The sequence below is a fragment of the Rhizophagus irregularis genome, chromosome 14, assembly GCF_026210795.1.
Source record: "Rhizophagus irregularis chromosome 14, complete sequence".
Lineage (NCBI taxonomy): Eukaryota > Fungi > Glomeromycota > Glomeromycetes > Glomerales > Glomeraceae > Rhizophagus > Rhizophagus irregularis.
In genome coordinates this window covers 4,611,290-4,627,318 of record NC_089442.1, presented here as the reverse complement: position 1 = coordinate 4,627,318, position 16,029 = coordinate 4,611,290, and the positions used below count along the sequence as shown (strand labels likewise).

General features: G+C 26.3%; 2 protein-coding genes across 3 annotated transcripts; both read right to left on the bottom strand.

Moving 5' to 3' along the window:
- Positions 1–637: 637 nt before the first annotated feature.
- OCT59_006682 (uncharacterized protein) lies at positions 638–2,162 on the bottom strand (the record flags this gene model as incomplete). Its single annotated transcript, XM_066141432.1, has 3 exons — positions 638–1,106; positions 1,187–1,343; positions 1,421–2,162. 3 exons carry the CDS (start codon positions 2,160–2,162, stop codon positions 638–640), a joined length of 1,368 nt encoding a protein of 455 aa, XP_065998219.1.
- A 7,186-nt stretch (positions 2,163–9,348) lies between these two features.
- OCT59_006681 (uncharacterized protein) lies at positions 9,349–10,674 on the bottom strand (the record flags this gene model as incomplete). Of its 2 annotated transcripts, none has more annotated exons than XM_066141430.1 (5): positions 9,349–9,655; positions 9,852–9,877; positions 9,959–10,056; positions 10,145–10,210; positions 10,666–10,674. In XM_066141430.1, the coding sequence occupies 5 exons, from the start codon at positions 10,672–10,674 to the stop codon at positions 9,591–9,593; spliced, it is 264 nt and encodes an 87-aa protein (XP_065998217.1). In that variant the 3' UTR covers positions 9,349–9,590. The 2 variants fall into 2 exon arrangements, with proteins under 2 accessions (XP_065998217.1, XP_065998218.1); XM_066141431.1 differs by having other exon boundaries at positions 9,856–9,877; positions 9,963–10,056.
- Between the last annotated feature and the right edge of the window lie 5,355 nt (positions 10,675–16,029).

The following is a 16,029-nucleotide window of genomic DNA, read 5'->3' as shown; positions in this document are numbered from 1 at the left end:
TATAAAACATAATTTTAGGGTATATCAAAGGGACAGTCATATGATTTGATACATACAATTGACCTCAATATATGACGCGATCTACATATTTGAATAAGTATAATAAAGTATTTTTTGACCAGATCATATATTAATAATTTTGGAAACAATTAGGGCCCAATCTCCGATATGAGATTATCAATCCAAATGGAAGAAAATGTCATTTGATTCTTTTAGCTAAAACTCGATCTGATCACTTATTTGTTTGTTACCATAAAAAGGAAGAAACCAGCTGCACTATACTTCGAGTACTGAACTTGTCTACAGTACTTTATTTGTAGTAAATACGGTAAATAAAAACATTTTTTGACAACCTTGCACAAAATTTTCTCTCTTTATGAATTTATGAAGAAAATTTTTTCTTTCTTTATGATTTACTAAAGGAAATTCAACCCAGACACGCAAATAATTATTTTTAATTTATAATTTGATTATTTGGTTAATAGAATAATTTAAAAATTTTTTATTACTATCTGCACAATATTACATTCCATTTTGTACAATTGTCCTCTTTATTTACAATTTATCGTCGGATATAACATTATATTACAGTATTATTATATAATTATGTTTTTAAACATTCCTTAATTACAGTATATTACACAAGAACCATAATAACTAACGTTGCGGAGACTATAACTAAACTCATTGTAATACCCCATAATCCATGGCTGTTAAAATCGTGTAAAATTGTTGCGGATTCGAAAGTTGTTTCTTCTATCGCTTTGAGGGCAACCGTTTTCACCACTAGTACGGTTGATGGAGGAATGTATGTCGCGAAGGATGTAATTTCTCCCTTAGAGTTTGTTGTTGTAATTGTTGTAGTATAACCAGCAAAATATAATGTAAGTGTTGTCGTGGTTGTTGTCCAATGAGTTATTTTATTTTTCGAGTGTTGTTCATTATTATTATGAACGTTGTTATTACCATCATTTTTATTATTACCATCATTTTTATTATTATTATTATTATTATTATTATTATTATTATTATTATTATTATTATTATCCGGAGTTTGTGATATCGTTTCTATCGTTGTTTCTATAGATGTTGAAATTTTTGGAGGACTACAGTTGCGTAGAGTATTTAGTTGGTACTCTCGGAAAAAAAATTTTTTTTTTATATTAAATTATAAAACTGTACTTACATTCCCGGTGGAGCTTTGCATCTGTCATCATTAGGAGAAGCGCAAGTTGCAGATGGATCTATTTTACTTTTACTAGGAACCGGAGTATTATTACCATTACCACCATCACCACCTTCGCATCCACCTTCTTCTTGTCTCTTTTTCAATTTACATTTTCCTAAAAAGAGGAAAATTTAATTATTTCATCTTGAATATATAATTTCAACATTTACTATACAATATTATTTGTGTTACCCGGTTCTCCATTCTTGGGATCAGGAGCACCGCCCTTTGGTTCGGGATTCTTTGGAGGAATCTTTGGTTCAGGATCCTTTGGAGGAATCTTTGGTTCAGGATCCTTTGGAGGAATCTTTGGTTCAGGATCCTTTGGAGGAATCTTTGGTTCAGGATCCTTTGGAGGAATCTTTGGTTCAGGATCCTTTGGAGGAATATTTGGTTCGGGATCCTTTGGAGGAATATTTGGTTCGGGATCCTTTGGAGGAATATTTGGTTCGGGATCCTTTGGAGGAATATTTGGTTCAGGATCCTTTGGTCCAGGATCCTTTGGTTCAGGATCCTTTGGTCCAGGATCCTTTGGTTCAGGATCCTTTGGTCCAGGATCCTTTGGTCCAGGATCCTTTGGTCCAGGATCCTTTGGTCCAGGATCCTTTGGTCCAGGATCCTTTGGTCCAGGATCCTTTGGTCCAGGATCCTTTGGTCCAGGATCCTTTGGTCCAGGATCCTTTGGTTCAGGATTCTTTGGTTCAGGATCCTTTGGTTCAGGATTCTTTGGTTCAGGATTCTTTGGTTCAGGACCCTTTGGCTCAGGATTCTTTGGCTCAGGACCCTTTGGCTCAGGACCCTTTGGTTCAGGGCCTTGTCTTTTTCGAAGCATGCCTGTTGTATCTTTTAGTTTATACGCAAAATTAATCGTAACAAAGATTGCAACAAGTACTACAATAAATACAAGTTTATATTTAAATCCAGCATAAGGCATATTGAATACAGAAAATTTTTTTATCATATAAGAGCTACATGAATTTTTTCGTTTTCAGTCTGCTTATATATTTTTTTTAACATAAATTCAGCCCATTTTAAATCAATCCTAATTAATTCAAAAAATGAAACAGAAGGGATACACCGTATTCACAATGTTGTTATTTCCTGTTTGTTTGTTTAAATTTTATGCAAGAGAATTTATAAAATTAAGCATAAATAAGAATTTTTTTTTTTAGAAAAATAAATTATTAATAAAATCAAGCCCACTAACTTTGTGTACAATTATATAAATAAATAACTAATCCACAAACACCTCATTTGCTAATTTGGTATCATGGTTTATAGTAGAAAATTACGATATAACTAAATTTAATAAAATATAATGAGTGTATGTAATTAAAATTGGAGGTTTTAAAAAATTTAAATTGAAAATTTTTCGTTTTTTTTTAAACATTTTTTTGTTTTTTTTTTTTTGATTAAAAAAAAAAATTAAAAAAAGAGAAAATTTGAATCCGCTTTTCCCATTTTTAACGATTAGCTTATTGAGATAATATCTATGTATAAACAATTCATAAAAAGAAAAATTTTTTTTTTATTCTAGATTCTAGATTGATCTCTAATGGAAAAACATTTATCCGTTCCCAATATTTACAAATATCCTTCAGTATGATATATATAAAAATAGTTCGCAGTTTCCTATTAGGAAATTCATTATAATAGAAGCTAACTTTTTATGGGAGTGGTACAAAATGATGACAGTCAATCATATCCATAATATACTTAGTAGCAAGTAGCATAAATAATCCTTATCTAATTTAAGATAATTGAATAACGCACCCTTTTTTGCATAATAATATTCCGGTCGAAGTCATCATAATGCCAGTCAAAATCAGCAAAATGCAGATCAGGGTATTATATGCTCTGTAACCTGTTCGTGTAAGATTTTCGTAGAATCCGAAATGCCCTCTTCGAGGGATGTATTTCGCGAATTAATGCAATTGGATTTGGACATATAAGTGTTCAATTAGATATATATATTTAATTGAATAATGGTTATACTATTCCTGTAGATGTTATGCAAAGAAAACGTAATTTATACTTATAAGTCCTGGCGGGAACTTTGCATCTGGGATCATCAAGTTGAAGTTGGATCTATATCTAGATCTACAGCACTTGAGGGTCCGTTTCATTTGCAAAATAACTTGCAAAAAAAAAATTATTCATCCATTAAAAGATTTATGCAAGTATTGAACGATAATTTTTTCAATGCAAGATAAATTAAAATGAAATTCTAATTATGATTGTTTAATTAAATTTGAATTTTAATTGGAAAATCTCCCGGATTTGATTGATCTTGATTAATCGGCATGTTTTAGGAATTTCCGTACCGTAAAATTAAAAATGGACATTTATCATATGACCTGATAAACAAATTAAAATTTTACTTGAACTTACGAAAGATTAAATTTTTTTTAAAAAATAGATGCTTTAGATGATTTCAGAGAGTGCAGAAATTGTCCACGCCTTGAAGCACAGGATTAAGATTGTAAATTTGATTAATAAATAACGACATATTTCCTGTTATATTCAAAGTCGCTATATGAAATCTGCGCTTGTATTTTCACCTCTTATTCCTGCCGAGTAAGAATAAAAAAGGTTGAAAAATCTTAAAGAAACATTCCTATTCCAATGAATTAGTCGTGCATGCATGAAAGCGAATTTTCCTCTTCGCGTTCGTGATATTAATGCTGTGATAACAATGAAGTAAATGCGAAAGAAATAGTGTTAGATTGCAAGACACATAGTTATTTCCTGAGATTACCATCTTAGCTTCCAATAATCAACACTTCATTTCCATAACGTCATTAGTAGATCAAAGTATGTCCAGCCACTGGACAACAATAATAAAGTCGCGATTTTGATATACCATCCATGATTCGTCGGAGGTTTTTTACTAGATGATTTAACTGTAATTAATTTGTGTAAGTTAAACCTTTAAGTTTTTACATTATTCTGGCGGATTCATTTGGATGGTCATTATTAAATGTAAGTCTTTAAAACTATTAATGTACTATGTGACATACAAGGAAAAATTATTTGCATTCCTTGACTTTTTGATTTCAATTTCGGAAACTACTTGACTTTGAGCGTTCAAAATAGATCGAGGTTCGAGTTCTTACCAGACCGCAACTGTATTTATCATGCGACGATTACTTTTAAAGAATTTAAGGGTTTTGGATGCCTCGTTCATCAGGAAAAACTTGTCCCTGACTTTTAATTTAATGCTACATTTTAAGATGATGAATAATTCGTTCAAATGTACCATACTTTTTCTGCAAGATCGATGCATACATGCATACATGCATACAGATAATTTAAGGATAAGCGATGGATATTTTCTAGTTCGAAAAGTATAGTTTATTTCGTGTTATTGTAACATCTTTATTGAATGTTTAAAAGCTAAGGTTAGCGATCGATGTTGAAGTTAATTTCCGAGAAAATAAGGCCAGTAGCATATGTTAATAATACTATACAGTATTACCTAATATTAACTTTATAAGGAGTTTTATCTACCCCAGGTAATATTTTTAATAATATTTTTAATATTATTTAAGTATATAAATGATAATTTCAACCAATTAAAATATACATCATGCAAAGATTTTGCTTTACCTTATCCCCAAGACATTAGTACTTAAATATTATTTAATATCTGTCCCTAACCCTACGGCGGTAGAAGCCTGGGTACGGGTTGAATTTTTGGCAAAAACTCATAATCCCGGTTAGTACTATCTATATGTAATAATAAAAAATTATTTTTTTTTTAATTCTATCAATTTTATAGTAATTTTCTACCAATTACCTTGGAATTTTAATGTTTTCTTACTAATTAGCAATGTAAATTTACATTCGATTTAGTCCAACAACACAACGTGATAAGGTAAATAATTTTTATAGCTATCCTTTTTTTTTTACACAGGTTTTATGTACCGAGCCGGCGCAAGGTGCTTATTTCATGCAAGTATGCAAGTCTCTACCCTATGGTATTCGAATAACTTAATATTTTTTTATATACGTTTTTGCTATGATGCGTCCATCAAGTGTACCATTTCCTGACGTGACAAAATATTTATTTCTTTACAAACCGTATAATTTGATCTTGACTTGTACAATTTCCTGTCGCGATACAATATTTCTTTACAAACCGTATAATTTTTGGATCTTGACTTGAGGTTTGTACAATTTCCTGACGTGACACAATATTTCTTTACAAACCGTATAATTTGATCTTGACTTGTACAATTTCCTGACGTGACAAAATATTTCTTTACAAACCGTATAATTTTTGGATCTTGACTTGAGGTTTGTACAATTTCCTGACGTGACACAATATCTTCTTTACAAACCGTATAATTTGATCTTGACTTGTACAATTTCCTGACGTGACAAAATATTTCTTTACAAACTGTATAATCTTTGGATCTTGACTTGAGGTTTGTACAACTTCCTGACGTGACACAATATCTCCTTTACAAACTATCACAATCCTATCACGGTGATAGCTTTTCATATTTTTATCATTATAAATAGATCCAAGTTAATTTTAGTTTATTTACCAGAAAAGTTTGATAATACAGATAATACATAAATGCATGTTTAATTAACACTCTTTCGACTTGACTTTTATGATTCTCATTATTATAGCGAATTAAAAGTACAGTTATAAGACGACCTCGACGATACAACTATATAAGATTCTTACGTGAGAATGAGTCTGGTTCATTTCAATCATTTCACCGACAATTATCTCATTAGCCTTAATTTCTTACTTAACCTAATCCTAGCCCTCTTACATTACATAAACACGTGATTCTTAGTATAAAATAATTTTTTTTTAAATACTAATTTTAATAGATGTATATATATACTTAATTAAATAGTACAGTGGTTAATAGTATAAGTTGAGGTATTTGGCCTAATGCCCTACCTAATCCTAATACTAAGCCCTAATTTCCTAACCTAACCCTAACAACCCTATTCCGAACAACCTTAATCCTAAGCCCTAACAACTATAATCCTAACTCTAATCCTAAATTCCTTAGTCGGTGAGATGAAACATTTGTCTGCGAAACGACCCTGTCAATGAAACGTCTGTCGGTGAGATAATTGTCGGTGAAATGAATGTGACTCGTGAGAACATCAACGATATATTTTAAGATTTTCATATGGATCCTGAAATATCTTTCAGAGATTTTTTACGTTTTTAACTATTGGATCTGCATAATTTGGCCGAGATAATTTTGGCCTAGATTTACATAATATGGACAAGAGCAATAATATATCATGTGATAAAGTTTCAGGTAAAGTTTATTAAATTTATTACAAAAAAAAAACTCATACATTATGCATTTTAACTAAAAGATATATATTGAATTCCCATAAAATAACCGTAAAAATTGATTTTTCTGCTTTTAATTGGTAGATCAAATCCGATTTCAGAAATCAAGATCTGACCAATAAAAATTTTTAAACTATCATTAAAAAAAAAAACAATAATAATAATAACTAAAGAAAATAACAAAAAGTTCGAGATTCTTGAGATTCTTTTTATTAAACAAAAATAATGCCTGCGCCATTCTTTCTCTAGCGAATCAAAAGTTTTTCCGAATTTAAAAAATGAAAAGAAAATAAAAATTTTACTCTTCATTCATTTCATTTTTTATTTATTTTTTTTCTTTTCTCTCATTTCATTTTTTTTCATTCAAGCTTTTTTTTTTCAAAAAAAAAATCTTTATTAATTATTTTGATGATTTTCTGAGTTAAGAAAAAAAAGTATATATTTTTTTTGGTTAATTTATAAAAGATAACATATTTTTTTTTTTAAGGATCTTTACATTTAAATTTTTCGTGTCACATATTGGATTGGTATTATAAAAAAATGTTTTTGACATTTTATTTTTGTACTTCTTAATCTTTTAATTTCGAGATCAAGTAAAGGTTTTTTACACGATTTGAGAAATAAAAAAAAAAAAGAAATCGAATTTTCGACAGGTTATTTATATGCATCAATAACTACCACATTTATCATTTTTATCTTTATTATCTCTTAAAATATTACACAACTTTTGATAAACTTTAATTTTCCATTCGGGAAATATTAAAAAAATCTCAAATCATATTAATGAAATACGATTGATATATGTGTACTGTATATATGGTGCATACATAATATATATTCTCATACATATACTACTATATATATATACTCTAATGGTTTTATTAACTAACTAAAATTAGATCACCTATAAAAATAACATTATAATTTAAATAATTTATTTTATCATTAAAATAAAAAAAATAAAAAAATAGACAGATTTTATTAGGTCATCAAAAAAAAAAAATCGGTACTTATATATCAAAGATCGTACATGAATTAAAGCATAAAATGGAATCATTTATAAATAATAATCAATATTTAGGATTTTTTTTGATTTCCTATTCATCATCATCATCATCATATAATAAATAAAATATAAATAAATATGGATGCATAAATTTATAAATTTCCAAGAATCTTATTCGATCATCCTTAAAGGTATTGCGTCATAGACGTCATAAAAATCACAGACTTAATCCAAATTTAAAAAATATCACGTGGCACAAAATATAATAAGAGTTTTTTTTTTTTTTAACGTCAAAATTTTAAATAATTCCCACAGTCAAAAAGTTCACAATGCGTGTAACAAAAAATGAAATTTTTTTTTAATGACGTTAATATGATGAGTTTATTAAATTTTTTTATTAATGTGTATATGTTGGTCCATGCGCGTATATTTATATATATATAAAATGTACAACATATTAAAAAAAAAAGCTTTTTTTTTGTCAAAGGTTATTGTAGCAAGATTAGGTTGTTTTTATGCATAAAAATCAAATAACAAATATTGATAAGATTATAGAAAATCGGGTTTTTTTTTAACCGCAGATTCTTTCCAGATAAAAGGAATCCCGGCTCGGGGTAATCAAGTTAAAAGATCGGACCCCCGCGGGAATTTTAGGATATTCGGAATTTTTGATGGTTAATTTCATAAAAAAAATTTTTTTTTTTAAAGTTTATAGCCACAGTACAACAGTGCAACAGTTGCAAGACAAGTTCCTGTTCGAAAATTTTTTTTTCCTAAACTATAAATGACATATGAATCTTTCGTTCGATCTAACTTCATCAAACATTACATAATGAAAGACATCACGAGCAAATGCATGTATAAGTCTAAGTGCAGGGAATGCACGAATTAGTAATTATTGACCATCGTAAAATTTATTTGGAAAAACTATGTACGGTTCAATGCTAATCGTTTTATTATTATTACAATTACAAAGTTAAAATTAAAAAAAAAAATGGGACATTATATTATTACTTTTTGGATGAAACCAAATTTCTTTCTCCTGAACTTTAAAAAAAAAAATCCCATTGAAACTAAAAAAACTTAATCTGGCAGGAAAAAAGAATTAATTTATTTGGAATAATTTGAATTAATTTAAGGTTCATAATAATAAAAAAAAAATATAATTTAAAAAAAAAATAAATAAAATAAATAAAATGTTTTATAGAATCGAATAAATTCAAAATAATTCAAATTCAAATTCAAAATTTCATCCAAATGGGTAAAAAGTGAGATATATATATATATATATATTTTAAAAAAATAATAATACAAATAAAAAACTATAAATAAAATTTTATTATAATAATGTAAATTCCCGTATACAATTAGTTTACATAATTTCTATAAATTTAGGCGCAAACAAAAAAAAAGTATGTAAAGCATATGAATATATACATTAAACTTTGAAAAAATTTCCATAGCCACGCGAAATTCAAATGAAAAATAAAAATGAACTGCGCCATCAATTTTTGCAGGATTTCATGTTTTTAGAATTAAACCAAAATTGGCAAGAAAATGAATCTGAAAATATCGTGTGATTTACAATCTTTTTGATAATTTGATAATTTTTTTATGATCTTTTTTTTGTGTATAATAACTTTTTTTATATTATTTTTTATTTTAAATTATTCCTTTTGAAAATCTAATAATAACAAAATTTTTTACCCCAAAAAATAAAATATTCATTGTTTAAAGTTTAATTGATATTAATTGTCGTGACACGAACAGTTTAAAATTACGTCAGATGAAATTCAATTTTTTTTTAATCAACATAAAATTTAATTGTATTTTTATTTATTTTCTCTCTCAGCGTTTTAGTGATAAGAAATGTCATATATAACATAATCATATTTCCAAAATAAATTCTCGAGAATTATAACATATTGGAAAAAAATTTTTTACATACATATATATAAAATCGGGAAAAATAAACGATATAAACGAGTAAAAAATAAAACGGAAGTCAAGCTTAATTTCGATCAAACGATAAAAAAAAAAACGATCGACCCTAACGAATAAGGATCATTACTATAACGAGAAATAACTGTAAAAAAAAAGATGAATAAATTTAGTAATTGTGAGACGCAGATCATATACATATTCAAAAATGTACATCTTGCGGATTGATCGATATCACGTTAAAAGAATCACATTTTTCAAGTCAAACGAACGATTAAAATCTCGAGGAGGAAAAGAGGAAAAGTCGTTCGTTTATAAAAAAAAAATCGAGAAATACTTACATACGTAATGTATTTTCTTCCATAAACTTAATCCATACATAAAATTAATTTATCATGTTAATTATAAATTATAACATATTAATTAATGTAATTATGAGAATACATACTTACTCTTTAATAAGGAGGGGGAAGGATTAAAGCTTCCTTCCAATGAAGAACGTTGTTGATTATTAGATTCATTTAGGTGAGTAGGTCTTAATTCAAACTAAAAAGAAGAAAAAGAAAAAGAAAAAGAAAAATTATGGTTCGTTTTGATAAACATTTTTAAACATTTGGAAATTTTTTGAACTTACAAGTTTAACGAAACCTTTTGAATAGGGAATGAATTGCCAAGATCTAAATAACCAAGGAGAAGAAACCTAGAGCATTCAACATTGTATTTTTTGTCAAATATTTATACGAAAATTTTAATAGAGTAACCAAAAAAAGATCAACAAGAGTTGGAATTAAATTATGAAAAGTTTTTAATAAACCAAATATGTAATAATTTAATTTCTAAATATATGCTATTTATTGTATAAAATATATGCATATTTAAATAAAATATATAAATATAAATAAATAAAATATTATAATAATTATATATATTAACAATTTATTTTTTTTTTTCCTGCTGTAGCAGTTTCATTCGAAAAAAAAAAAGCGGAAAATTTATTTTCGTAAAAAAAAAAAACCACCAAAACAAAAACAGTCATGTCATTTACACAAAATACAAAGAAATCACAAAAAGAAAAAAAAAATTTGAATTTATCAGAAATGTTTATTGTTATTATTGTTTATTTAAATAAAAATATGGAAAATTTGTTATGGGTACCTCCCTCATACGATATATATCGTGACTCCTTCCCCGAGTTTCCAAGGTTATTATATATATACCTATACAGGGTTACACATACAGGGCCTGAATATATATGCATGCATCCATTTTATTTTTAGAAAGATTTATTGAAATCTTTCGATTGCATTAAATAAAGTTTTTCATTTTATGAAGAGAAATTGAGGGGACCTCATTTTCCGAATTTAGACAAAGAATATTCTCATTTATTTTTCCACGCCAAAAATAAAAAAAAATATCGTGTGACTTAGCTGAGTCATAAATTGAATAATAATTTTAATAATTTTACATTGTTAAGAAAAATTTTTTTAGAACCACATCGAGTAAATAGTTATGGCCCGTGTTGATTTGTTTGTGTAATTTATATAATCACGAATAATAATCAATATTATTAAGTTTGTGTAATGTGATTAATATTATTTTAGTAATACATAAATTATCTAATCAAAATATTTTTTTAAAAATAAATTTTTGGAAATAATAAAAGGATTTTTTAATAAAATTTTTTTTTTTTTTTTTAAAAAAAAAAAAATGATAAATTAATTAAATCTTTTTGGGGAAAAAAAAAGTCGATTTAGTTTATAAAAATAATCAGATTTAAAATTATGGATCACAAATTTAATTAAACTTTTAATTAAAAGCATTAACGCCAAATTTCCTGATTTACGTAGTTTTTTTAGTTCATCGTCCATTACCCGTTCCAAATGAGAATACTTTTTAGTTTAATCAATCCCATCCCATGGCCAAAAATGAAATACATTTTTTTATTTTTTTTAAAAAAATCTATAAATCAAGAAAAGATTTTCAATTTTAAACAAGTAAATTGTCTAGTTTTTCTAGATTGTGTGAGAAAAAAAATATACATATTATCTTTCTGTGATTTTTTGTGATTTACAAAAAAAAGTTCAGTGATGTCATAACAGATGACGAAAATCGATAGTATAATTAGTAGTTTAATTTGGTATAATTTTTTAACTATAAAATCGAAAAATCGAAATTATATAAGGTGGACATGTGAAAACAGCTTACAATAGATCGTTGAATAGATCATCTCCTGATTTTTTTTGTGAAATGTCTTTTTTTTTTTTATTATAAAAATAATCACTTGATAAGGTAAAATGGCTTAAAAAAATGCACAGACTCTATTATTGTTATAAAGAATCTAAATGTTTAGTTCTCTTTAAAAAGTAAAAAACTTTATTAATCCATATTTATTATTTTTTTTTTTACCTAATCAATATTACAGATTCGGAATTTTTCTGATTTTTTTATTAGTAAAAAATAAATAAATAAATCCACAAAAATCTCCCATTTTTTTTTACATAAATCATATTCATTCAAGCCCATTTATATTTTACGTGTAATACGTTGCCCGCGCCAAATATTATTTGTTATAGTATCCTTGTTTCACGTGGTATTTTGTACCAATTTTATCGAAATGAAACGGATAAAAAAATGTAGTTCATAGAAAAAAATAAATAAATAATAATCTTATAAAGTATAATTCATAATAAAAAAAAAAAAGTATAATTCTATCAATAGTTTTTGTTCGACCATTTATTAAAATTTTGTTATAATACACGTATAATATGTATGATGTATATATGTATATAACTATATATGTATATATGTATGTATAATGCATATAGTTAATTATATATAGCATGTGTAAAAAAATCAAAATGAATCCTGGTATGGACACAGTGGCGTAACTCGATTGCAGCCAGTCACAGGTTTTCACAGTTATCTTATTACAAGTATTTATATTGCAGATTGCGATTGAAACTGAAAATCAAATGGTTAACATTTCTATTACGGAAAAAAGCGATTTTTTTGGTTTCACAAGGTTTTTTTTTCAATCAGAAATTTTTACGTGTTAATCAATTTATTGTATTGTTGATTTTTATCCATTGCATAGTACACAAATATGTAACTCAACATTTTTTTTCTCGATGACTTCAAGAATGGACCGATTGTATTTATTTTAGTGTCAGGGTTAATGTTTATTGTAACAAAATTAAACGGATTTGAAAGAACACTAAAAATCAACTTTGTAATATTTTAGGACAATTGTATGTTGATCTAATGTAGTGCCAAGTAAAAGCAAGCATTAAGTTGTATCACCAAATTGAACCCCCCCCTCTTCATCTTACAATTATATTTTCCGAAATTAATTTAATTTAAAATTTTTTCTTTACGTAAACCAGGTAAACCAGTTACCCCCATAAATCGTGATTTCTGGGGAAGTCCCTGGGGTTTTTGAGGGGTTCTAATTAATATTGAAAATCCTTGTATATAATTAATTATTTTTTGAAAAAAATGGTAAACCATTGAATGCTCAAAATTTTTATTCCAGAATTACACATACATTTATATAAATAAAGATATCTTTGATTGATAAGAAAAAAAATCATTATATATATATATATATAATTTAATTAAACCTTATATTATTCTTTACCCAAATTTATCATATAAAAGGGTAGGTAACAAATGGTATCGATTACCCGACAAACAATGTACAGTAAAGCAAAAACTTTCTATTAATATATGAGGATGGGAACTTCTTTTTATAGTGATGATTTACAATCAGATAATTCAGAAAATATTCCCGAATATGAATATTTTCTAAATGTGTAAGTAAATAAAATGGGACAAATGGGATTACTTGGTCTAATCCAAAAATTAACTTATAATTTTTATAAAAGGTGAACTTTTTTAATTTTACACCATGTTTATTTATTTATTTTTTTTATTATTTTTTTTTGTTTGTTTTTCTTTTTTTTTTAGTAATCAAACAAATTAACAAATTCATTAATTACTGTAATTGAAACAATTATAATAATATTTTATTAAACTGACATTACCCGCCGTTTATCATATGCATTGATTATATATATATACAGTATATACTGTACTGTCTGTACATGTTAAAATATTGTATGAGGGAACCTTGCCTTTTTATTATACGATTAACAATAATTAAATGACACGTTTTTAATTTAACTATTACATGAAATACGCGAAACACGTGAACAAATATTTGTTACTGAGTATAATAATTATAATATTTAGATGGTTAGGCGTTAAGAATTTTTTTTCATTCATGAAATAAGGGGAAATAAGTTGGGGATGTTGAAGAACTTTTTGGGGTTTCGGGAAAAAAAGCCGATTTTTACCGAACCGTTTTAAAAAAATTCTTTTTTTTTATGATTCGTTCCAAATTATCTCCTGAGATCTCATAACTTAATTATTGAGTTATTTAAAAAAAAATTTGAAATCATGATCTACATTTACTTCGGTTAAACTCGGACATAGATTAGAAAAAAAAACCCGTTGGTGTTGCAAAAGTTATCTTCCTGACTTGTATCACCTTACTTTCTTTGACACGCATTCATACAAGATAGTAACACGAGTGAGAAGTCAAAGATATTCTCGATCGAGATCAACCGTCAGCCACAACTAAACATAAACATGTCAAATTATTATTTTATTATTATTTTTTTTTTTTCCTTAAAAGATTATCACGTCAGATCCGAAGAATAATATTCGGAAAAAAGATCCGATAACATGGTATTACGTTTACCTTTTTTAAAAAAAAAATATTTTTTTCGGAAAATCCGTTTAATAAACTTTACTGATTGTAAAAATTTTTTTTAGTATATATTTTTAAGTTTATATGATCCAAATAATGGTTTGAATAATGGGCGTGGGCGTTTATATTATGGTTTCATTCTATAAAACCATTAATTTTTAATAACAAATAAATAAGTATCCTTTTTATTTTGTTGTTAATTTGTACGTGTTTTTTTGACACTATACTAAATGGGAAAACTTAACCCAAATCCCGGCGTCCGGGAACTCTTATCCTGGTCCATTACATAACTTATTTTTGTTACACGTCATATTTTTACTATTTTTTCTTTGAAATTTTAGAAAAATTCAATCCTGATTTCTTTTTGTTGTTGATTGGTATAATTTTTTTTTATCCGTCAGGTTCAGGGTTTTTTGTGATTTTTGTCAATTTACCTTTTTTTTTTTCGTTTGATACTGAATTTTTTTTTACCCCTTTTTTTTTGTTCGAAATTAAAGGAACGAATTTTTTTTTTTTTTTTAAAAAAAAAATCGAAGTTACTACAACATCTAATATTATAAAGTGGATATGTAATTTATTCAATTTATTTTCAGTAATAATATTTTTTCTCGATAGTTGCGATAGTTGCGATGTAGATTTTAATATTAAAATTGGTCAAGAACGATTTATTTAAAATAAATTTTTTTAAAAATTATTTTATTATAATAATTTTATTCTCACTTTCACACTCGAATTTATAATAATTTTATTCTCGCTTTCACACTCGAATTTATAATAATTTTATTCTCACTTTCACGCTTCTCGAACTTCTCAAACTTCTCAAACTTTTAGCCTTTTTCTCTTTAATACGATACACACAAATTTTTTATACTGTAATTTGTATCTCATGTCCAGAATTATAATTTAAATCCAGAATTTGAATTATATTATTTGGTAACGATCCATGTATTATTTTATTGGGTAATATACACAACTGTAATTACAGTCGTTGGGAGGAGAAAAATTATCATTTAAAATCTGGTTCGCGTTATTTAATATTGGAGTATACTGTATATATTACAGAAAGTTTTAGAATTAATAAATATTGGAATATATATTATATATTACAGAAAGATTTAGAATTAATAAATATTGGAATATATATATGGTTTAGAATTAATAAATATTGAAATATATATATTTTAGAATTAATAAATATTGGAATATATATATTATAGAAAGTTTAGATATTGCAGAAAGTTTAGAATTAATAATTATTGTTTACTAAAATATTTAACTGATTTACAAATTTAACATCTTTTTATTAAATATTGTAGCAAAATTCTTTATTTGTATTCATTCTCCTACATGTTTTTCTGCAAAAATCATAGTAACCTTTGAAGTATTATTACAAAATTCTTGATTTGTATTCATTCTCCTACATGTTTTTCTGCAAAAATCATAGTAACCTATAGACTAAACTGGAGTAATTGGAAAATATTAGTCACATACTTGTTAATCCTTAGATATTGAGATTTGAGAATAACTAAATTATTTACCAATATCTTTATTCATCGTATACACCATGGATTTAATGACTTTTTAAACTATAAACTTTTTTCTAAATGTTTTTTCTTACCCTTTGCTAAGTGTACAGAGGTTTTCTAAATCTTTACCTAAACTTTTATCTAAATCTTTCTCCATTCTTTTATCTAAATCTTTTTTCACCCCTTTTCTAAATCTTCTCCCTAAACCTTTTTTCCTAAACC